General features: G+C 44.4%; 1 protein-coding gene across 1 annotated transcript in view; it reads left to right on the forward strand.

Annotated features, from left to right (window-relative positions):
• LOC100957802 (guanylate cyclase soluble subunit beta-2-like) overlaps positions 1 to 21,647 on the forward strand; it is a 54,143-nt gene extending 32,496 nt beyond the window's left edge. Inside the window, 10 exon segments of the mRNA XM_023507438.1 lie at positions 165 to 268; positions 1,715 to 1,931; positions 5,559 to 5,879; positions 10,074 to 10,222; positions 10,854 to 11,000; positions 17,422 to 17,576; positions 20,075 to 20,226; positions 20,321 to 20,362; positions 20,365 to 20,396; positions 21,597 to 21,647. Coding sequence (XP_023363206.1) covers positions 165 to 268; positions 1,715 to 1,931; positions 5,559 to 5,879; positions 10,074 to 10,222; positions 10,854 to 11,000; positions 17,422 to 17,576; positions 20,075 to 20,226; positions 20,321 to 20,362; positions 20,365 to 20,396; positions 21,597 to 21,647 — 1,370 coding nt within the window.
• The last annotated feature ends 1,810 nt before the right edge of the window (positions 21,648 to 23,457 follow it).

Genomic DNA, 23,457 nt, shown 5'->3' on the forward strand with positions numbered 1-23,457 from the left:
AATTGCTGTGGCCATCTGGAGACGCTGAGGGAGCCCATGCAAAAAGCGGGGATTGCACTTTGCCTGTCAAACACTTTAGATCCTGTCCCTGTCCCCAGCTCTGCTCTGTGCGAGGGTGGTGGCAGGAGCTGCCACTCATCGGGACTTTCTTTTTCTATGTCCAGAGCATCTTGTGAACACCTTTGAGCCGGTCTATCCTGAGCGGCTGTGGATTGGAGAGGAGACATTCTGCCATGCTTTCCCGTTCCACGTTGTGTTTGATGAATCAGTAAGAGACTCTCCCTCTGCAGCTGGCAGTTGTGGATAAGCCAGGGACGGGAGCGTGATTTACAGTCTTTTATGGCTCATGGGGACTTTCAAGTCCTGGAGAGGCTGGGAAACAAGGCTTAGCCTTGCAGGACCATTGACCTCCTTGTCATACTGGGGAATTCTCCAGAAACCAGCATGCAGGATATTCTTGATAAAAATGAAAGAGAGCTTAGAAGTAGTGAATAAATGGGAAAGTTTACCATTAAAAAAGAGGGGGAAAGGAGTGACAATAAAATTCACTACATACAGAGACAAGAGAACATAGTAGCAATGAGTAGGTGGAATTCTAACTGTGACTCTCACTGTCCTTGTGGCCACCATGGACGTCTCAGTCCCACCAAACCTCTCATGGGGCAGAGGTCGATTCCACTGTGCCGTGAGGGTTATGGGCAAGCCCCTTTACGTTTGGTCATTACTGATTTCCTTGGATAAAATGTGTGTCAACTGAATCAATTATGAACTCATTGAAAGGACAATCAGGCAAAACGAATTTCATCAAAATCAGTTAAAATGCTTTCACCCCTTATGATTTCCTCTGGTATTTATTTGAATCCATAAACACATTACATTATCACATGCTTTTCAACTGCCGGGCACAGAGTCTGTGACATTCATTCATTTGCGGGTGGTCTCTGCCCACAAAGAATTTACAATCTGAGATAAACAAATACCTCTATGTGAAATTACTAGGGAATTATAAAGCAATGTTTCTCAATTTTCCCCAGTGCCACAAGGGTATTATTATATTGCCACTACTTGGTATTTTAAATTCTGGGCTACTTAAAAAAACTCCCACTCTCCTTTTAAGTTTTGGGCACAGAATAATAGGAAATTTAATGATATGTATTCATTACCAAGTAAGATTGATTTCTGTAGCCTAATGGCGTCCCCATGGCCAGGGAGGCTGAGCGTTCCTGGACAGGGTGCTGGCCTTGGACATTTTATGTGAAAGGTGCTCACTTCACTTCTGTGTATTCCCTGGAGGCAGCAGTGAAAGGTGCCTCCCCAGCCCTTGGTGGGCTCCTTCACCCAGGCCTGAGTGTCAGATTCAATGCTACAGAATTTGCTAGTTTCTTCATTACTTAATGAGAGAAACAGAGAGAGAGAGAGAGGGACTTATGTCTCACAGTGCAGAGAAAGAGCTATTCGTGCAACTGAGAGCTTTAACCTCGGTTTCTCTTTAGTCAGAAATATGCTTCTGAGGGCTCCTATATTGTACTCTTCTCTTTCAGACATTAGTGCAAATATGATTATTTTAAAAAGTATTTACTTCTTCCATGGTGTTTATTCCATCACGGATCCCTTCTCCCTGTGGCGAAACACAGCCAGCCTGTTAGTTACGAGGGTAAATTTGGAGGGATGAGGCTTTCCCTTCCCCAGTCTCACTTCTGTCCTTCCTGGATAGCTGAGGATCAAGCAAGCTGGAGTGAATATTCAGAGGTTTGTGCCAGGACTCCAAACCCAGAAGGCTCGATTAGATGAGTATTTCTCCATCATTCATCCTCAAGTTACCTTCAACATTTTCAGCATCTGCAAATTTATCAACTGTCAGTTTGTCCTGAGGACACGAAGGGGAATGCTGCCTGAGACATGGAGGAGTCGGCCCAGGCTGGAACTCCGAGGTAATGACTCGCCCTCCCCGGCACCCTTCCTGTCTAGGCTGATCAGAAAGCCAAGAAGTGGAGTTTTCCAATTTCTTAACAAGTGGGGCGGGAGCTATACTGAAAACAAGTTTTTTTTCTGACATACTGGGTCTGATTTTTAAGTGATTTATTTCCTCAACCATCTCTGGTTTAAACATAAGTGAAACACACACATACACACACACACACACAGGGCACCAAAAGTATATATATGTATATATATTTTTTAAGAAAAACTGTATTATAATTTTAATACTCAAGTCACATTTAACTTTTTTTTCTTTTTTTTTTTTTTTTTGTTTTTGGCTGGGGCTGGGTTTGAACCCACCACCTCCAGCATATGGGGCTGGCGCCCTACTCTTTTGAGCCATAGGTGCTGCCTCATCACATTTAATTTTTGTAATTACAAAAGATACAAAATACAATACATAAGATAACAGATGTTATCGGTAAACATTGAGCATTACAATTTTAATACAGTTTTTCCCTTTCTTATATATACATTTTTGGCATCCTCTGTGTGTGTGCATAGTATACTTATGTCTAATTATAAAATTCTATAATTTATAATTTATGTAATTATAAAATTATGTTACCAACATTTTCAGATTGCATAAGGTACTGTTGGTATGATTTTAATGTTTGTCTTTTATACAGCAACCTGGTCATCTGACCTACAACTAGAGCACATATTTTATTTTTGTTTTAATCGTGGTAAAATCTATAGAACATAAAATTTATCATTTTAATCATTTAAGTGTACACTTCACCACCATCCACCTTCACGATTTTTTTTATCTTGTGAAAAACAGAAAAATCTGTACCAATTAAATAATGGGGACCCATTCCTCCCCTCTCCAGCCCCTGTGAACCACCGTTCTGGGGTCTGTCCCTGGGACCTTGACTACCCAGGGGCCCCATGTAACTGAAACCATGCAGTGTGTGTCCTTCTGAGTCTGCCTCGTTGCCCTTAGCATAATGTCTTCAAGGTTCATCCATGTCGTAATGTGTTAGAATTTCTTTCTTTTTAAGGCTGAGTGGTATTCCACTCTGTGTATATATCGTATTTTCTCTATTCCTTCATCTATCAATGGGACTAAGTTGCTTCCACCATTTGGCTATTACCATAAACACGGGCACACAAATGTCTCTTAGAGTCCCTCTTTACTTTGAGTACATCTGTGGAAGTGAAATTGCTGAAACATATGGTAATTCTATTTTTAATTTATGGAGGATTTCACAGCTGCTGCACCATTTTACATTGCCAACAGCAGTGCACAGGGGCTCCAATTTCTCCACATGCTCAGGAACACTTGATGTTTCTGTTTCTCTTTCTTCCCCAATAGGTGTAGGGTGGTATCCTGTGCTAGTTTTGATTTCATTTCTCTAACGATCAGTGACTTAAGCATCTTTTCATGCTATTATTAGCTATTTCTACATATTCTTTGGAATAACGAATGTCTATTTGAGTCTTTGGTCCACTTTTTAATTTGAATTTTTTTCTTTGTATGTGGTTGAATTATAGGAGTTCTTTATATATTCTGGATATTAACCCTCATCAGATGTATGATTTGCATATATTTTCTCCCATTATGTGGGATTGTCTTTTCACTCTGTTCTGTCTTTTGATACACAGAAGTTTACAATTTTTTTGTGTGTGTTTTGTTGCCTGTGCTTTTGGTGTCATACCTAAGAAATAGTTGCCAGATTCAGTGTCACGGAGATGCTCCTTCAGGTGTCACAGTTTTAGCGCTCACATTTGGGGCTCTGACTTCTGTGTGGTGTGAAGGGGCACACTTTCTGAGCTGCCTTTCCGCTAGGCTGATGATTTGGCACTTCAGGCATGAACACAGGCAGAGCTGGGGGACATTTGAGAGGAAAATGGGATGTTCGAACCCAAGCGCATTGTACCGTGGAGTGATAACAGATAAGACTGACGAGATGAGGACTTGAACTCTATCTCGCAGCCGCAAACATGTTGAAGTGTTTTTCATGGCCACACTTGAGGATTAGAATGATCACTCTGGAGGCATGTGAAGGGTGGGTCAGAGTATGGTCAAGACAGACCCCACGAGGCCAGGTCGGAGCTGCCGCAGGGCACAGCTGCCGCAGGGCACAAGCTTTAAGGTGCCGAATAAACTAAAATGCTGGCCCTGGAGTGGTCATCAGGGGAAAGACTGACCAGGTAATTAAGGCAGGACTTGTGACTGGATGTGTAGTTGACAGCAGAGAATGACTGCTGGCGACTGGGTGATGGAGGTGTGATTAACTGAGAAAGACATGCCTTAACCTCCTTGAGGGCAGGGATTCTTGTCATTTTTGAGTCACCACTGTATTGTCAATGTCTAAAACAGTGTGCTTGGCTCACAGTAGGAACTAAATGCAAGGGAAGAGAAAATAAGAGCTTTGCAGAGGAGATTAAAGGGGAGTTCAGTGCACACATCCATGAGTAAATATCTAATAGGGAGTAAGGAAAAAAACCCCACTGTTTACAGAAGTATAAATTATCACTGTCATCCTCAAGGGCCATTTGGCAAGGTATATAAAAGCTTTAAAAGCAAATCTCTTCTTTATCTAAGTGTTACATGATCACGTGTCTAGGAACAGCTATGACTGCACACACAGGCTTATCTCAGGCTTTTCACTGTGATGTTGTGGATGGAACAAGAAACTAGACATAAAATAATCCATGTTAGCTTATTATTTAAATAAGATATAGTGTAATAGCTGTAGCCAGCAAAAATGACGATGTATATCTATATTTAATGCTATAAAAGAATATCTGTTATATATTTTAAGTGAAAAATTCAGATTATAAGAAGTAGATATTGTGTAATCTCATTTTTATAATAAAAAGATATATTTTGTGTAATGCTAACAGAGAAGAATACCAAGACAGGTATTCTTGGAACACAGACATTTAAGGAACAATTTTTTTATGTAGAGAAAAAAATCAGGCAGCACCTATGGCATGCTGGGTAGGGTGCTGGCCCCATATACTGGGGGTGGTGGGTTCAAACGTGGCCCTGGCTAAACTGCAACAAAAAATAGCCAGGCGTTGTGGCAGGCACCTGTGGTCCCAGCTACTCGGGAAGCTGAGGCAAGAGAATTGCCTAAGCCCAGTAATTGGAGGTTGCTATGAGCTGTGACATCACAGCACTCTACTGGAAAAAAAAAAAAAGAAAGAAAAGAAAAAAATCAAAGAAGTAGGGGAAATCTCAGAGAGAAAGTAGTTTCAGAGAAGTCCTAGGAAGTGAGGTTTGAGGAAAGGAGTAAGGTCTGGTTAATACCATCAAATGGCAGAAGGCTTGACTAAAGGCAGGATGGAGAGGCCTGCACTGGGGTGGGCAGGTGGACGCCCTGGACACGAGGCCAGCTCGAAGTCAGGAGCAGCAGCCAAGAGCACTGGCAGGGAGAACAGGGAGATGGGACTGTGGAGGAGAAAGGAAGTATAAATAAGGTGCCTGAATTTGGCTGGAAGGGAAAGAGTGTGAGTGCAGCTGGCTGGAGGTGCGCTGTGTGGGTAGTGACTCAACTGGAGTGTTGGTCCCAGCCCCTGCTGGCCATCCTCCATCACTGCATCTCTCTCTCTCTGGATGCGAGAAGGCCAGATGATCCGGATGGAGTCCACGCGCTGCTTCCTGTACCTGTGCTCACCCAAGCTCCGCAGCCTGCAGGAGCTGGAGGAGCACGGGATGCACCTCTCCGACATCGCCCCACACGACGCCACCCGAGACCTCATCCTCCTGAACCAGCAGCGGCTGGCTGAGATGGAGCTGTCCCGCCAGCTGGAGAGAAAGAAGGAGGAGCTGCAGGTCCTCTCTCGGCACCTGGCCATCGAAAAGAAGAAAACAGAGACCCTGCTCTATGCCATGCTGCCGGAGCACGTGGCCAACCAGCTGAAGGAGGGCAAGAAGGTCGCTGCAGGTGAGGCCCCTTCCCACACAGCTCCTAGGGCAAGGTGGCAAAGCCCTGAAGCCAGACAGAAGCTGCTTTGAATTTTGACTGTCACTTGTAAGCGACATGATTTGGGGCTGCTCACTTCATCTGTATCCCCTCAGCTTTCTTCTTTGTTCATTGAGAGTAAGAATGGAAGGCCAGGCTGCTGGCTCACACCTGTGATCCCAGCACTCTGGAAGGCCTAGGATTGCCTGAGCTCAGGAGTTCAAGACCAGCCTGAACAAGAGCAAGACCCTGTCTCTACTAAAAATAGAAAAACCAGCCAGTGAGACCCTGTTTCTACTAAAAATGGAAAAAAAAAATAGCCAGGTGTTACAGCAGGTGCCTATAGCCCCAGCTACTCTGGAGGTTGACAGAAGGATCACTCGAGCCCAGGAGTTTGAAGGTCTTGTGAGCTATGATGACACAGCACTCTATCCAGGGTGACAGAGTGAGACTCTGTCTTAAAAAAAAAAAAAAATGAGTAATATTCAGGAGTGATATATGGATTATATATGTATAAAAATGTCTGTCAACCACAGACACATTAGGTTCTCCAAACGGCAGTCCCCAACTTTTTTGGCACCAGGGACTAGTCTCATGAAAGATAATTTTTCCATGGCCTGGGAGGGGTGGTGGTGGTGGTTTCAGGATGATTCAAGCACATTACATTTCTTATGCACTTTATTTCTATTATTTTTGCCTTGCAATATATAATGAAATAATTATTCAACTCATAATGCAAAATCAGTGGGAGACTGAGCATGTTTTCCTGCAACCAGATGTTCCCATCTGGGAGTGATATGAGACAGTGATGCCCAAAGTGTGATCCTCAGCTCCCCTTCAGATCCCAGGCATTAAATTCTCATAAGGAGTCTACAACTGGATCCCTCCCAGGTACAGTTTACAGTAGGGTCAGTGCTCCCAGGAGAATCTAATGCTGTTGCTGATCAGATAGGAGGCGGAGCTTAGGTGGTGACGTGAGTGACGGGGAGAGGCTGTAAATACAAAGGGGGCTTCACTTGCTCACCCACCGCTCACCTCCTGCTGTGTGGTCTGGGGCTCAGGCCCCAAACCTCTAAGAATTTCAGGGTATGTTCTGAGACTGGCCTCATTACTCAGTGACTATAAGTAAGGTTCTTTTTCTTTCTTTCTTTTTTTTAGAGATGGAGTCTCACTTTATCGCCCTCAGTAGAGTGCTGTGGTCACAGCAACCTCCAACTCCTGGGCTTAGGCAATTCTCTTGCCTCAGCCTCCCAGATAGCTGGGACTACAGGCGTCTGCCACAATGTCTGGCTATTTTTTGTTGCAGTTTGGCCCTGGCCGGGTTCAAACTCACCACCCTCGGTACATGGGCCCAGCGCTCTACCCACTGAGCCACAGGCATCACCCCATAAGTAGGGTTCTTAACCATAACTAGAAATTGTACAGTCACACATTAGTGAAATCACTGGGTGCCCCTGAAGACTATTCTGGAGGGCAGTCTCTGTATGGAGGAACAGACACTGGATTGCTCTGAGCTTGCTTCCCATTTGCCGCGGGCATTTGTTCCTTCACCAGCATGCCCAGTGAACCGACTCCATGCCAGAGTGCTGTACAGGAGTTTACAGCCTGTGGGTTTGAAGATATATGCAGAATAAGTTAATGAGGGTAGAAGGGACCAAAGGCAAAGAAACCAATGTTCATGAAGGAGCAATTACAATACCAGTTATCTATTAGACATTTAACGTAGCTGTGTCATTACATTTGTCAATATTTCTCCAAGGGAAGTGTTATCCATACCATATAGCTGGGCAAATTAACATTGGCCCCAGTTTATGAGTAAAAGAGGTGGGAACTAATGGTATAAAGTCTTTCTGAAAACCTTCCAAAAAGTCTTTCCCAAACTCTTCTCTTTCCCCCACATATAGTGCTATGGAAACACACACACAACAGGGAAGTTACTGGTAGGTAGATGTCAGAAAAGAGAGAGACAGGCCAGGGCTGAGTGGTGAAGGTGCCCTTCCAACTGTGTGCTGCTGGACTTGGGCCTGGAGGCTGAATTTCAGCCAGAAAGGAAAGCGCCAGCAAGAGCCAAGGCCAGGCAGCCTGGAAGTTAGAACCGGCTGCACCATGCTGGCATGTGGGGTACTGACAAGATATGGTGACGAATCTGACTGTCATGGAAAAGGAAATGGCCTTTCATTTTGTAAACAGGGAGGATTTTTTTTATAATTAATTATGTTTTATTAAATCATAACTATATACATTGATGCATTTCTGGGGTTCAGGGTACTGCTTCAATATACAATGTGAAATGCTTACATTGAACTAAGTAACACATCCATCACAATTATACTCATTTCTTAATAGTTTTGAAATGTACCATTGCATCATGCACATTAGGTGAGGTTCCCCCTGAATACCCTCCCTTCTAACAGGGAGGATTCTTGTAAGTTTTTTTCTCATAATGGAAGTAACACAACTAGTTTCATAAACATGATTTTGGCTGCAGTTGGGTAAATACATTCAAGAGAGACTGAAAGCCCAGGGGAGCGAGGGCTGCCCAGGGACAAAGGGGGTGGGCAGTAGAATTTCCTAACTGACCCTAGGGGGAAGGTAAGAAAGAGGAGGCAAGGGTGAGTCTGAGGCTTTTAACATGGAAAAATATGGTGTTTTCTCCTACAACAGAACTGGAGATAAGAGCAGGCTTGAGGGAGGGCAATAACGTTAGTTATAGAATGGTAGAGCTTGTGACATCTGCTGGGTCCTCCACAGAACATGACCAGAGGTCATTAGGAATAATGGGGAGAGCTCAAGAGAACGTTCTGGAGTGGAAGCATGAATCTGGGAGTGACAGTGTGGGCTGGGCTGATCACAGGCTCTGTGAGTGATGGTAGTTCATCTGGAGGTGTACAGCGAGAAGAAAACATGGTGTGTGTGGGTGGGGTGTTGTACCGTGGGCAACACCAAATATTCAAGAAGGGAGAGAGGCCCATGAAAAACATAAAATAAGGAGATGAGAAGGGTAGGAGGAATAGGAAGAGATATGGTAGGCAAGAAGCCAAAGGAAGAGGAAGTTCCACAAAGGGGAAATTATCTTGAGAAGTTCAGGTAATATCGAAGGCCCCAGCTGTGTTTAAGGAGGCCTCAATTTACTCAGTAAACACTTATTGAGTGTCTACTATGTGTCAGGTCCTGTGTAGGATATAGCTGGGGATACAGGAGAGGTCAAAACAGGCAGTCTTCCATCTTGTGGGGCTTTGTCTTGCAAAGGGGGAGGTGGGCGATAACCAGACACACAATTCCACACAAAGCATCACCCCATGCAAGTCCCACGGAGCAGAGGCCAGGGATCAGGTCAGGACAGGAGGCCCTCACGTGCTACTTCAGATAGAGTGGTCAAGACAGTTCTCGCTGTGCTGGTGACATCAGCAAGGTTGGTACCCTATAGATAATGAGAAAAGAGTGTGTTGGGCTGAGGAAGCAGCAGGGGGCACCAGCCATTCTGGAGAAACCCTAGGGAGGCTGGGTGGCCGGAGTGAAGTGAGCTGGAGACACATAGGACCAGAGACAAGGCAGGGACACAGCTGGGGTCCCCTTTGCAGCCAGAGCAAAGATGTGGGGTTTCATTCTGAGTGTGATGGAAGTCATGAAGACTTGAAGCAGAGGGCTAGGGGGATCCACCTCACCAGGACATCGGGCTGCTGTGGGGGGCGGGGAGGTGGGAGGAAAGTGGGGCACATAGTGGGGGAAGAGCTTCCACTGTGCAGAGACAGGGGAACCCACTGGTTTCCAGCAGCCAGTCTCTGTCAGTCTGGCACCAGGTCGCCTGTCACTCAGAGTCCGCCTGTGCTGTCCTCCCACAGCACTTGTCCCATGACATGGGAAGTCTTTGTTCACCCTTATGTCCCCTTCACTAGACTGGGGGCTGCTTAAGGATGGGGGCCTGTCTGCCTGCTTCCTGCAGTATGACTCTCCCAGTGTGAGGACGAGCTCCAGAAGGCACTCAGTAAATGTGGTGCAGCAGGACCCCATAAATGTCTGCAAGTCACCACCCTGTGGGAACTGGTACCAGTTCTTTTCCCCAGGGTGCGGGCAGGTCCTTGATTCTCAAAGGACACTCAAGTCCAGAATTTCTAGAGTTAATAGAATTTTATATCCTCACCTATCACTGACATGTGTTTCGGATTTCTGTTTCAGGAGAATTTAAAACCTGCACAATCCTTTTCAGTGACGTGGTGACATTTACTAACATCTGTGCTGCCTGTGAGCCTATCCAGATAGTGCATATGCTGAACTCCATGTACTCCAAGTTTGACAGATTAACCGGCGTCCACGAGGTCTACAAAGTGCGTGTCTGGGCGGTGGGGGGTTTGCAGGGTCAATGAGGTCTACAGAGGGCGCGCCTGTGCAGTGTGGGTTTGCATGTGCTGACTCAGGGCAGCTGCTTGCTTCAGTGTTCCTTTGCCTCTGCCTGCAGTAGTTTGAGGTTTGATGTGGATATTAGAGGGGTGAGGGGAAGAACTAAAGGGAAAGGAGAAGTATTTAAGGAATTTTAGTTTTGCAGGAATCCTTCCAGCATACTCAGTGTTAAGATGGTACTCTGGTGAGGGCCAAACTCCATTTTCCTGGAAAATAGTTCTCCTACCCCTAAATTCAGCAGAAAGTCTACTCCAAATAATGTATAATATCTAATGCACGGTATCATCTGAGGACCCCAGGAGCTTCATAGTCTCTGGCCTTGTTCCCACTAAAAGTAGAAGGGCCTTTTCTCTCTTATGGCTGTTTCCTGAATCATTTTCCCTCTCACTCCTCCCTGGTGCTCCTCAGACCCCCAGCAAAGAGTCATATACCCTATGACTCTTTGGTCCTAAGACTCATATGGTCCTTTTGTCAAAATGTGGAAAATGGCAAAAATGTTTAGTGACATATTTAGTGCATAAAGAAAACCTGCTGAATTCCCCTATTTTCTCCTGACAGGTAGAAACGATAGGAGATGCTTACATGGTTGTCGGGGGCGTCCCGGTGCCTTCTGGGAGCCATGCTCAACGAGTGGCTAACTTTGCCTTGGGGATGAGGTTTTCTGCAAAAGAAGTGATGAATCCTGTGACTGGAGAACCCATCCAGGTAGAGAGCAGCTGTTACCTTGCTTACTGCCAGACATCTCACACACAAAAGTGCAGCTTCACTTACCTCCATAGGTGTTTGCTGGGTATGTAATAGTAACTAAGATGGGCAATTTCTTCCAACTCTTTTCCTCCCTTGCATGTGGTCCTCATAGAGACATGAGTCAGGCTGTTGTAGTCTCAACCCCTCTGAAATTTCAACAGAGGCTATTTACCCAGACCAGCTCAATCCGTCTTGAAAGCCAGATCATTTATAATGTGAGCGTTTCAACACGTAGTGTAGTGGGTTTGCTGAACTCTTTGACTCCTACTCAGGGAGCTTTGTGCCTCCAACAACTCAGCTTTGTGCCTGAGTCAGAACTCAGGCAGAGGTGTGCAGCTGCCCATCCGAGTCCGGCCCAGCCCTGCCTTGCCCTAAGATACATAGAGTGGCTTTCCTTCTGCCACATGACCACGAGCAAGACATCTGCTTGCCTTTCTCACTGGCAGCTACTCTTCCAAGTATGGAAGTTTGTTCAACACTACAAGAGTTGGACAGCTTTGGAAGTGAAAAGTAAATGTCCTCTTCTGCCCACTAGCAGACCCTTGTCCCTGGGATGTCTGAGAGAGGCATCTCCCTCCTTTGTCTCTAGATCCCTCCCTTGCTCCTGTTCATCTGAAATTAAAAGTAAACTAAATAGCTGACTAAAAAGAAATAAAACTAGTGATAACATGGAATATGATTTTTCCAACTTATAACATTTCTACAGGAGATTCTGAAAATGTGCTCCACTCACATTCACCATAGTGGTTTAGAAGCTGTGAACCAGTGCAGAGCCTGGTTACAGCGTCCACTATAGAATTCTAAGCAAAATCTGCCATTAGGAAATCGCAAGAACAAAACAGCCACAATACTTGACTCATTGTAAACACACACTATGCATCAGTGGAATAAAACCCTAGTGTAATAAAAAATCAGGGTGGGAAGTAGTGAGGGAACGGTTACAAGAAGGTGAAGGTTAAGACAGGAGTGTTTTAACTAAAGGGCCCTAATGTGAGTCACTGAATAAAAAGAAACTGAGAACATACAGTTGTATAAATGGAGAGAGTCGTGTGTGTGTGTGTGTGTGTGTTCATGTGTGAAGGGGCCATAGCACCAGGGGATAAAATAATGCTTTGACAACAGGAATGAAATTAAACAATGAATTCCTTAAACTCTCAAGATATATTTAATAAGAAAAAAACAGAAAAGGTTGTTAGCAATACCAAGGTAAGCAGACAGAAGAGCATCATTAAATATGCAGCAAAAACACTATATCATGTGGGCTTATTTGAAAGAACTAAAGAAACCTTTTCTTTTGTAAAATAACTGTGCTACCATTTCTACATTTTAAAATCTAGTACTCACGGAGATCATCTATTCTTTCATTCCTACAGCCTTTACTATACATGTACTAAGATCCTTCTAAGAATGAGACAGTATTATGAACTGTTTCAAAGGATTCCAAGAAACATATGACAGTCTTTTTTCCTAGAGGAATTCATAAACTTATTTCAGGGAGAAGAAAACTCCAGAAACACAAAAAACAATACGAAAGTCTGATTAGGATTTAGAAATCTGCACCTATGCTAGCAGGGTTTATTGTTGTTGTTTTGTTTTGTTTGTTTGTTTGTTTTTATTATTCTACCAGAGAGCAAAGAAATCTAAAAGAACTAAATTTCAAAATGTGACAAGCACTTTCAAACAGAAGACACCACACTACTATTCATTCCTGGTATCACAGCAAGAGAAGCAGTCTACCAGAGGTGAGGGTAGAGAGGAGTTAGCCTAAATATTAGTAAACTTTGTGGGGTTTTTTTTTTTTTTTTTTTTTTTTGCAGTTTTTGGCCAGGGCTGGGTTTGAACCTGCCACTTCTGGCGTATGGGGCTGGTGCCCTACTCCTTTGAGACACAGGTGCCGCCCAATATTAGTGAACTTTTAATGGTCAGATGGGGACTGGAATGGCAGGTTAGAAAGCTCCCCAGCCACAGAGTCTGGATTCACCCAACAGCACAGGCCTTCACTGAGTGCTTGGGGTTATTCACCCAAAGTGTAGAGACAAGAGAGGAAAATTTAGGGAGCTTCATATTCCTTAATGTGTTTGTGACCTTTCCCAAATGCAAGGCAGTGGCCCAGTAAAAACTAGTGTTAGAGAACTGAGCAAAATCCCTCTGAGACACTCTTGGTCTGCCCCAAGTGCACCTCAATAACCCTTTGAGGTCTGGGAGCAAGGAAGAATGGTGCAGGAAAGTCTCTCCCAAGGTGCAGAGAGTGAAGGAGGGACTGAAGAGCATAGAGACCCCTGAGCATCTCACTGTTGGGCTGCAAAACAGAAAGAGATAACCCACAATTCAGAAAGCTGGAGGCTTGGCATTCTAGCTGTAGGAGTTTTTTAGAGCCTTACTAGTGCTTAGATTCTATGCTCTGTGAAGTAAAAGTCTGATCCAGCCTTTATAATATTTGAGAACAGTGGTATAGGGAATCTATAAATACCTCTGGAAAGTCCATGCCCAACTCAAATACAGATTAGATTCACTTACTCCTCTCCCCTCTGGGAGCCTGATTCTGAAGGGGTACGACCTTTGCTGAGGTCTACTTCAGTTTCTGCTATGCTTTCTCATACAATGTAGGACATACAATTAAATGATGAAAAACATGAGATGCAATAAAAAACAAGAAAATGGTAATGCATTGTATGGCCAACAGAGAAAATGGCCAATAGAAGCAGGTCCAGAGTTGGCTAGATGTTGGAATTAACAGATAGGTGTTTAAAAATAACTCTGGTAAATACTTTAAAGGGTCTATTAGAAAAGGGCAAAATGAAGGTAAACAGATGGGTAATGCATATCTATATCAATATCTATTAATTTTTCTATGTCCATCTAATAGAAACAAAAACTTTGATATGAGAAATTGGAAATAATAATTTTATGGGCTTAAAAGAGACTATATGATACAACAGAGGAAAGAATCAGAGAATTTGAAGACAGAGAAATAGAAATATCCAAACTAAAACCCAAAGAAGAAAACAGGAAAAAATAAAAGGAAGAGGGTACTCTAGATCTACATGACAATGTCGAATGCACCCCGATCTGTGGAACTGGAGTGCTAGAAGAAGAACAGAGTGAGAATGGGTCAGAAGAAGCATTTGAAGAGATAATGGGCTGAGTATAGTGGTTGACACCTAATAATCCCAGCACTTAGCACTTTGGGAGGCCAAGACAGGAGAATTTGCTGAGGCTAAAAGTTCTAGACCAACCTGGGCAATAGAGAGACCCTGACTCTATAAAAAAAAATTTGCAGGGTGTAATGTGTATCTATAGTCCCAGCTACTTAGGAGGCTGAAGCAGGAGGATCACTTTAGCACTGGAGTCCAGGGCTGCAGTCAGCTATGATTGTGCCACTTCTCTCAGCCTGGGTGACAGGTTGTCACTTATCTCTATCTCACCCTATCTCTAAAAATTAAAACAAAATACATTTAAAAATAGATAATGGCCACAATTTTCCAACATGGATAAAGGATATCAACCCACATATCCAAGAGTTTAGCAAACATAAGGAGAAACACAAAGACAGCCACTTTTACTCGGAGAATACCGAAAGTGCCACCGAGTGCAATAAGGCCAGAAGAAATGTAAAACGTAAAGGTTGGAAAAGAAGAAGTAGGGGCAGTGCCTATGGCTCAAAGGAGTAGGGCGCCGACCCCATATGCTGGAGGTGGTGGGTTCAAACCCAGCCCCCGCCAAAAACTGCAAAAAAAAAAAGTGTTTGGAAAGAAGAAGTAAAATTATCATTAGTCACAGACTCAATATTGGTACACCTAGAAAACCTTATACCATACTGTATAAACTGCAAAAAGTCTACAAGATCCAATAAATGAGTTTAGTAAAATTATAGGATAAAATGCACAAAAATTAAATTTTGTATAGTAAGGACAAAAAAATGGAAAATTCAATAAAAACAAAATAAATCTATTTAAATTCCTGGGAATAAATCTAACAAAAGATACCCGTGATCTCCATGATTATAAAATATTGCTAAGGGAAATTTTAAAAAGACCTAACTAAATGGAGCAATATACCATATTCATGATTGGAAAGTATATTTAAGCTGTCCATTGTCCCCAAGTTTGACTTAGGAGAATACCAATCAAGATCCCTGCAGGATTCTTTGAAAATATTGACAAGTTGATTTTAAAACTTATATGGAAATGTGAAAACTCTAGACTAACCCAAATAATCTTAGAAAATAATAAAATTAGAGGATTTACTCATACTACCTAATTTTAAGATTTATTGTAATCTAAAGCAACAGTAAAAAGTAAAGTGGGATTGAGAAAGTAGATAAATAGATCACTGGCCCAGTGTGGAGTGTCCAGATACAGATTACACATCTAAGGCAATTGATTTTTGACCCAGGCAGCAAAGAATTGAGAAGAAAAGGTAATGTTTTTTTAAAGAAATTTATGTTACAATTAAATATGGAAAGAAAAAAAAAGTACCTCAATTGTATATCACCCCATATGCAAAAATTGATTTGCTGTGTACCGTGAACCCAGACATAAAAGCTAGAACCATGAAAGCTCCTTAATGGAAATGTAAGAAAATAGCTTTATGACTTTGGGGCAAACAATGATTTGTTTTTCAGATAGGACACAAGAAACACTAATCACTACTGGGGAAAAAATGATTAACTTCATTTCTATGGGCTGAATTATGTCCTACCAAAATCTATAAGTTGAAACTCTAACCCTCAGTACCTCAGAATGTGACAGTATTTGGAGATAAAGTCTTTACTTAATAAGATTAGGCTTTAAGGGTGAGCCCTAATCCAATCTGACTGATATCCTTATAAGAAGAGGACATTTGGACACACACAGAGACACTAGGAACACACGTGTTCAGAGGACAGGCTGTGTGAGGACACAGCAAGAAGACAGCCATCTGCCAGAGGGGGAGGCTTCAGGAGGAACCACAGCTGCTGCGTCCCTACCTGGGACTTCCAACTTCCAGTTGGAAAATATAAGTATCTATTGTTTAAACCACGAAGTCTACGGTATTTTGTTATGACAATCCTAGCAAACTAATTCATTCATCAAAATTAAGAATTTCTGTTTAATAAAGGAAGTGAAATACAAACTCTCAGACTGAGAAAAATGTGTCTAACAGACACATACACACACCCATATAGCATATCAAAATATGTCTGAAACTGACGCCATAAACGGTAAGAGGTAAACAACTCAATTTCTAAAATAGGCAATAAATTTGAACAGACTTTTCACAAAAGAAAATACATGAATGGACATTGTGTGCATGAAAATGTGTTTAACATCATTAGTCACCAATTTAATGCAAATTAAAACAACAAGGACGTATCATTTCACACCCACTAGAAGACCAAATGGTGGCAGAAAGGCAGAGCAACTGGAAGTGTCATGTTGCTGAGGGGAGCGCAAAATGGTACAAGTTTGCAGAATTGTTGGGCAGGTTTTTTGTTTGTTTGTACTTCTATAAAATTAAATATGCATCTACATTGTGATCCAGAAATTCCACTAATTTACCTAAGAGAAGTGAAAACATATGTCCCCCAAAATATCTATGCAGAAATGTTCATAGCAGCTCATAATTAAGATCACAGTAGCTTCAAATTGAAAAAAAATCTAAATGTACATGAAAAGAAAATGGCTAAACAAATTGTGGTGTATTCTTACAATAAAGTACTACTAACCGATAGAAAGAATGAAATACTAACACAGTATGGATGAATCTCAAAAACATTATATTGAATAAATGGAGGCAGATATAGAGCAGTTTATAATATATTATCTCATTTATGTGAAGTTGTAGAACAGATAAATTATCCTTTGGTAAAAGAAATAAGAAAGTAGTTATCTCTGTTGGATGAGATGGGGAGAGAGCACAAGGTAATTTTGCCAGGTTTCACATTTTATTTGCATAAAGGTACGGGGATATATGTGCTTGTCAAAACTCATGGAACTAGGCTCAGCACCTGTGCTCAAGTGGCTAAGGCACCAGCCACATACACCTAAAGGCGGCGGGTTCGAATCCAGCCTGGACCTGCCAAACAACAATGATGGCTGCAACCAAAAAATAGCCAGGTGTTGTGGCGGGCGCCTGTGGTCCTAGCTACTTGGGAGGCAGAGGCAGGAGACTCGCTTGAGCCCAGGAGTCGGAGGTTGCTGTGTGCTGTGATGCCACAGCACTCTACCCAGGGGGACAGCTTGAGGCTCTGTCTCAAAAAAAAAAAAAAAAAAAAACTCATGGAACTAAACACTTTAATATCTATGTTTTTAACATTTTATTTAAGTTATACCTCAATTTAAAAGTAAAAGCAAGGGTATTAGATGATGTCTTTTAAGCGGGTGCTCTCTCTACACAGATCAGAGTGGGGATACATACTGGACCAGTCTTAGCAGGGGTTGTGGGTGACAAGATGCCACGGTACTGCTTGTTTGGTGACACCGTGAACACAGCCTCTAGAATGGAAAGTCATGGGCTTCCAGACAAAGTGCACCTCAGCCCCACAGCCTACAGGTAACCTTTCATTTTATTCATGCCTTCCTTTGTCCCTCCCTCCTTCTAGAATTTACAGAGTGCTCTGCCACCATGGGATGAGGGTAGTGCAGAGAACAACAAATTGTAACCCACAGGCTATAACCAGTCTACTACTGCTTTTTGTAAATAAAGTTTTATTGGAACACAGCCATCTTCTTTTATTTATCTACTGACTATGGCTGATGTCAGGCAGAGTTGAGTGAATGGGACACAGACCATATCGCCCACAAAGTCTAAAATATTTCCCATGTGGTCATTCATAGGAAAAGTTTGCTGACTTTGGCCTAGCAGCAGCAGAAAAGACAGTTCCTGTTAATTATTTTTAACATAGGATAAGTATGATGATGGAGAGATGCATAAACACACTTATGGTTTCTCGAGCACTTGCTGAGAGAGGATATCTAGGAAAAAATAAGGTCTTAAAAAACAAAGTCTTCTCCTGGGAACCCAAGGACACTCCTACAAAGTCCTCCCTGTGGTGACTCAGGAATTTGTACTAGAAACTTAACTTCCTGGCATCTCGAAACTAACACTTGCTTCCACTTCTGTAAAAGCTGGGCCCTGCTTCTCCAGCTCGACTCAAACTGCCCAATGAGAAGGGTATCATGGACAAGGAACCCTTGTCTAGAAATAAAAGGAAGAGGACAGGGCCAGTTGGGGAGCTGGGCCTTTCCTGGGCTTTAGGCCACTGTGGCTCCACTGGCTGAAGTAAAGCCCTTCCATGGATGTCTTGGTGTTCAGGTGATTCTCTGTTTCCGCTGGGCCTGCGTCTTTCTGCAACACTTCAATAGGCTACATTCTATTCTGAATTCTTTTACATATGTTAATTCATTTATTGCTAGAACTATATGAGATATGTTATTATTATTTACAGACTTAAAAAATTAAGCATAAAAATATTATTAACTTGCCGCAAGTCCAAGTAGGCCTGGACCAGGTTTCCGGGGCCTGCTCATTACCTACTGTGCCACCTGCCTGACGGGAGATGGGGAATGCGGGGGGACTCGCGGGGCCCCCGCCCAGTGAAGGGAGGCTTTGTGGAGGAGATTCATGAGCTGAGTTCTAGGAACAAGGAGCTCCAGGGCAGGATTTAGCTAAAATGGGGGCCTTGGGCATAAATGCCAAGCAGTGCTGGCTCATGGGCAGAATAGTGAGGGCCAGCAGGGTTCAGGGTGAGAAGAGCTCTTATGAGTGGTTTTAGGAAAGAGGAATGGAACAAAAATGTCAAATGTAGAAACAAGAAATGAAAATGTTCACTTTAGGGTCATTATCAAAGGTGGATGGTAGGGAATGGTAGGGATAGGCACTGGGCTGAGGAGAGAACAGAGGGATGATTTGTGTGGATAGCGCAGGTGAGCAGTGGTTGGTCTGCTTCCATTCAGGATGGATGAGACATAGCTGCCGGGCTGAGGGGAGGGTGCAGATGGAGGGGAGGAAGGCAAGAGCAATGTGGCCGACAGGGTGAGGCCCAGAGGGAGTAGGAATGGGGCGTGAATGCAGTGCCCCTGAACAAGCAAGATGGGGTGGGGTGGGTGGGTGGGGGGGTGTTGCAGCCATGGAATGAGAAGTGGCAGGCTCTCACCTGTGATGACTGCTATTTGGAGATGAGTCAGATCACAAAATAGCGGGCCTGGGGGGCGCCTGTGGCTCAAAGGAGTAGGGCATCGGCCCTATATGCCAGAGGTGGCAGGTTCAAGCCCAGCCCCAGCAAAAAATTGAAAAAACAAACAAACAACAACAAAAAAACAAAACAGCAGGCCCAGCCAGCAGTTGGCAGGTGAGGGCAGCAGGTGCCAGATGGGGGCCTGTGGGGTGTGGTGGAGGTCTACACTCTCCCTGAAAGCAGTCGAGGACAGCGGCGGGTACACAGGAGTGCCAAGGCAGGTGGCTGTGAATTTGAATCATCACTCGGCCCAGTGTCTGTCTGGATTTTTCTAACATTGCCAGTCTTGCCAGTAAATGCCCCATATCTTGTCTCACTTCACGTCTCTTCCCTGTACTCTTTGGTTCCTTGGCAGACAGAAAGCCTGGTGGAAGAGCTTGGGTGGTTAGAACGAGCATGATGACAGCCGAGGGTGCGTGGGGATGATGGAGAGAAGAGTGCTGATAGCCAGGAAGTCCAGTGCTGCAGAGCACGAGGAGAGGGTGTGTGCACACGGGCTTGAAGGCCCCGTGTGTAGGAGCATGAGAGATGCACGAGAGGGATGAGCTGGACGGGGGAATGCTGGGGGAAGGGCCAGAGGGCTTAATGTGTCCTCTGTGCCCTCCTCAGCCTTTGACACCCTGTTCCCAATGTCTAACCTTCACTCTCCCACTGCTTTTGCCTGTTTCAGCAGGCCTGAGTGATGCCTCGTCCAGGAGCACCCCTGCCATCATGTGCCCTGGGCCCCCAACTTCTCCTGTGTCACCCTTTGCATTTGGCCAGTTCTTGAGCTACGTATCTTTCATAGCTGGTCCATTTTTTTTTCTCTGTGCAGAGCCCTGGAAAATCAAGGGTTTGAAATCATTGAGAGGGGTGAAATTGAAGTGAAAGGAAAAGGGAAAATGACCACATACTTTCTGATTCAGAATCTGAAGGCCACAGAGGATGAGATCATGGGCCGCCCTACAACTCAGGCTGATCACCAAGGTGAGCAAAAAAGAGAAGTCTTGTCATGAGTGTTGAACATTTTATGACCTGAGATTTGTCTAGCGTGGTCCTGGGGTCCTCCGGGCCAATACAGGCTTGTCCCTGTCCACCACCAGGTGCCAAGGGTCAGCTCGTTCGTTTTCCCCGAGCACTCATCTCCTGCATACTGGGTATTGGCACTTTCCTTGAGTTGGGCTGATGGATCTGACCTAAGTTTCTGAGGTTCTTCTCTCTCCCAGGAAGGAGCTTTTCCATAACACTGTCCTGTAGCTGAGGAATAATTTCAACGCACTCTCTCTGCTTCTGCCTCAGGGGAACCTCCAGAATAGACCTTCCTCACACACTGGGACCCTCTGCTTTCCAACTTTCCAAAATTGGGAAGAAGAACAAAATTTGTGACTCACTCAGTTCCAGGGATGACAAGAGGGTTGGAGTCTAGAGTTAAACAAGCCAGGGCAAAGTGGGACCAGGAGTCACTGTTTGGCTCATGGCATCCCAAGAAAGAAGGTGGAATCTGAAAATAAGGTCTCTGTATCAGCTGTAAGCAGAGGCCCACACGCAGAGGCCTTCAGCTCAGCCCTGCTATGACGGGAGTGCTGACCTGAAGGGGAACCCCAGCAGCAGGGGGAAGACCTTTTGGAAGCTCTCAAGTGAACTGGAGAAGAAGCTGATCTCGAGCCACTCCAGAGAGCCACATGGAAAGTTGTAAACTCAGGGGTTGCTCTGTACACATCAGATCTCTGCAGGTGTCTCTTTCAGACATATGGGTTATAATCTCTACGGAGTGTCCTAAAAGTCACCCCGAAAGTTACCCTACATATGGAAAATGGGCAACTATAGCTAAATGTACCTTTATTTACAAAATATTCATTAAAAATTTTTACAAAATATAGACAAACTATTCTCTATGTGTTGGCCACCTCTTTGGAAGTAATATTTTATAAACATAAGTACATTTAGCTACAATCTCCCATTTTCCCTATGTATGGTGACTTTAAGGGTGACTTTTGGAAATGCTGTATTTTAAAACGTAGGACTATCCCAACAAAGAGATAGATAGTTGAAGAACTTTTAAAATTGTTCTCATAAGGCTTCCATTCTAATATCAGCTCAGCGAATTATCCCTGTGAGATAATTGGGTTGTTTTGGCCACATTTTACTGATGAAGACACTGAGATAGATTTAAATTAAAAATGAAAAATAACTTTGGCTAATAAAAACCAGAAATAACCCTCACTAGTGTTTTTGACCCTCAAATTTCTAGGTTCTGGACGACTCACCCATCAGTATCTTGAGAGCAGGTGCAGGTGCTCATTCTTCTTCTGGGCGATGTGTGTGTGAACCATATTAAACATCTTTAATTTCCCTAGTACGACGCTGAACAGCCCGAACTTCTGTCCAGCCCCACAATAGACACCTGAAGAACATCCAAGGGCTGCCGCTGCTATTCCGAGGCATCAAAGAGGGCCCCTACCTCAGGGCCAGGAAGGCTGCTTGAGCGTCCGTGCCCACAGCCCTTCCTCTCTTGCTCTTTTGCAGAAGCAGAAGCTGAGGGAAATCATGACAGGACACTTGTTGTGAGGAATGCCGATGGTTGGCAACTGCTCTCTGAGGGGGACACCACAGGTGGTAAGTACATAGATGTGCCTGGTGGGGGTGGGAAAGACCCCAAAAGGAACAGTGCAGGTGGTGTTGGGGTCCTGGGGGCAGGATGCCTCTGACTTACTGCTTGCTGTATTTTGAATAATCTTTGCTTGTGAGCTCCCTGACCCCCAAGTATCCTGGATCCCTCATTCTCCACTTTGGCCTCATCCAAAATAAACTCTGCTATGCAAAAGAATTCTTGACCTCCCTGTACCTACAAACCCAAATTCCCTCGGACCTCTCGGCCTCAGTAGTGTGCCTATAACTGAGGGGCACTCAAGACCTCAGCTGTGCTTCGTGGACGGCACAGCTTACCCCAGTCATCCTCATCCCACTTCGCTCTGTGGTGGGAGGGTTGGGAGGATTTTCTTAATTTACACTTATTCTTGACTGCCTTGGTGAGTTACTCAGCTCCAGCAAGAGCCACTGTAGGGACTTACACAGCTTGGTTTGTCATGTGAGGTCACAAAGTGATGAAGAGTCAGAGATGGGCGCCCAGTGTCAACTGTCTCCCTCTGGACTCTCATGCCAGGCACCCCGTGTGGAGCTGGGCCAGGCAAGGCAGCTGTGCGTGTTTGGTAGAGAGGATCAGGCCTGTGCATTTTTCAAAAACCTTTTCTTGTCATTGAGAGAATTTCTTAAGACAAATGAGATAATCTATGTGATGCGTTAGAACAGCTTAATAATCCATATAGAGTTTGGCTACTGTTGTGTTAATAGTTACTAGATGGCATCTCTAAAGCTGAGCATTGCTGGAACCCTTGGTCTTGGGCACCGTCCTGATGCCTGAAGACTTTCCTCTAGCTTGACCCCAGAATCCAAGGGAGTGGGAAGACCAGTGCCGTCTGTTGGTGTCTGGTGTCACTCTGACCCTAGAGTCACATGGAGGTGTAGATTCTGAGACAGGTGCTCAAAGCAAAATTTGTGCTTTACTTAAAGGCCCCCCTTCCCTGCCCCTCCCTGCTCTTCCCTGGAGTTTCGAGTTCTGGCAGTTTCCAAGCCCTGAGTAACCACCTGACAGTCATAGGTCCACCCAACAGTGCTCCTGGGAAGGCTGGTGCTGCCTTCCGGGGATCCGTGGAGCTCCTGGACTACATGCAGCAGGTCCCTGCCTCCAGGCAGCCAGTGTTGTAGAGGGAGACAGAAACGACTGACATGTGCCAACTAAGTAAGTTAATTTGGGTGTGAGGAATGTTAAGAAGAAAATGAAACTGAGTGGTGGAGAAGAGGGTGAATGAAGCCTTCTACGAGGGAGGGGATTTTCAGCTGAGACTCAGACTAAAGGAAAGAGCCCTCATAGGGCCACCTGGGTAGAGGCTTCAAGCAGCATGTGCCCAAGGCAGACACAAGCATGGCACATCAAAAGAGAGGAGGAGGCCCATGTGTTTAGAGAGGGCTGGAGGTGGGCCGGGCCATGGGCAGTCTTGGCCTTGTACCTGCTTATCTCATGCAGAAATCATAAGCACAAAACAAGGTGCAGGTAAGGAAGGACCAGGCTTCCTGGGGACCCCAGAGGGAGGAGGCCACTGCCATCTGAATCCCTAAATGGCTGCTCCATAAACAGATCCAAAGGGCAGGTCTAAGCAG

This window comes from Otolemur garnettii, unplaced genomic scaffold (genome assembly GCF_000181295.1).
Source record: "Otolemur garnettii isolate 467f Iridium unplaced genomic scaffold, OtoGar3 scaffold00182, whole genome shotgun sequence".
In the NCBI taxonomy this organism is placed as follows: Eukaryota; Metazoa; Chordata; class Mammalia; order Primates; family Galagidae; genus Otolemur; species Otolemur garnettii.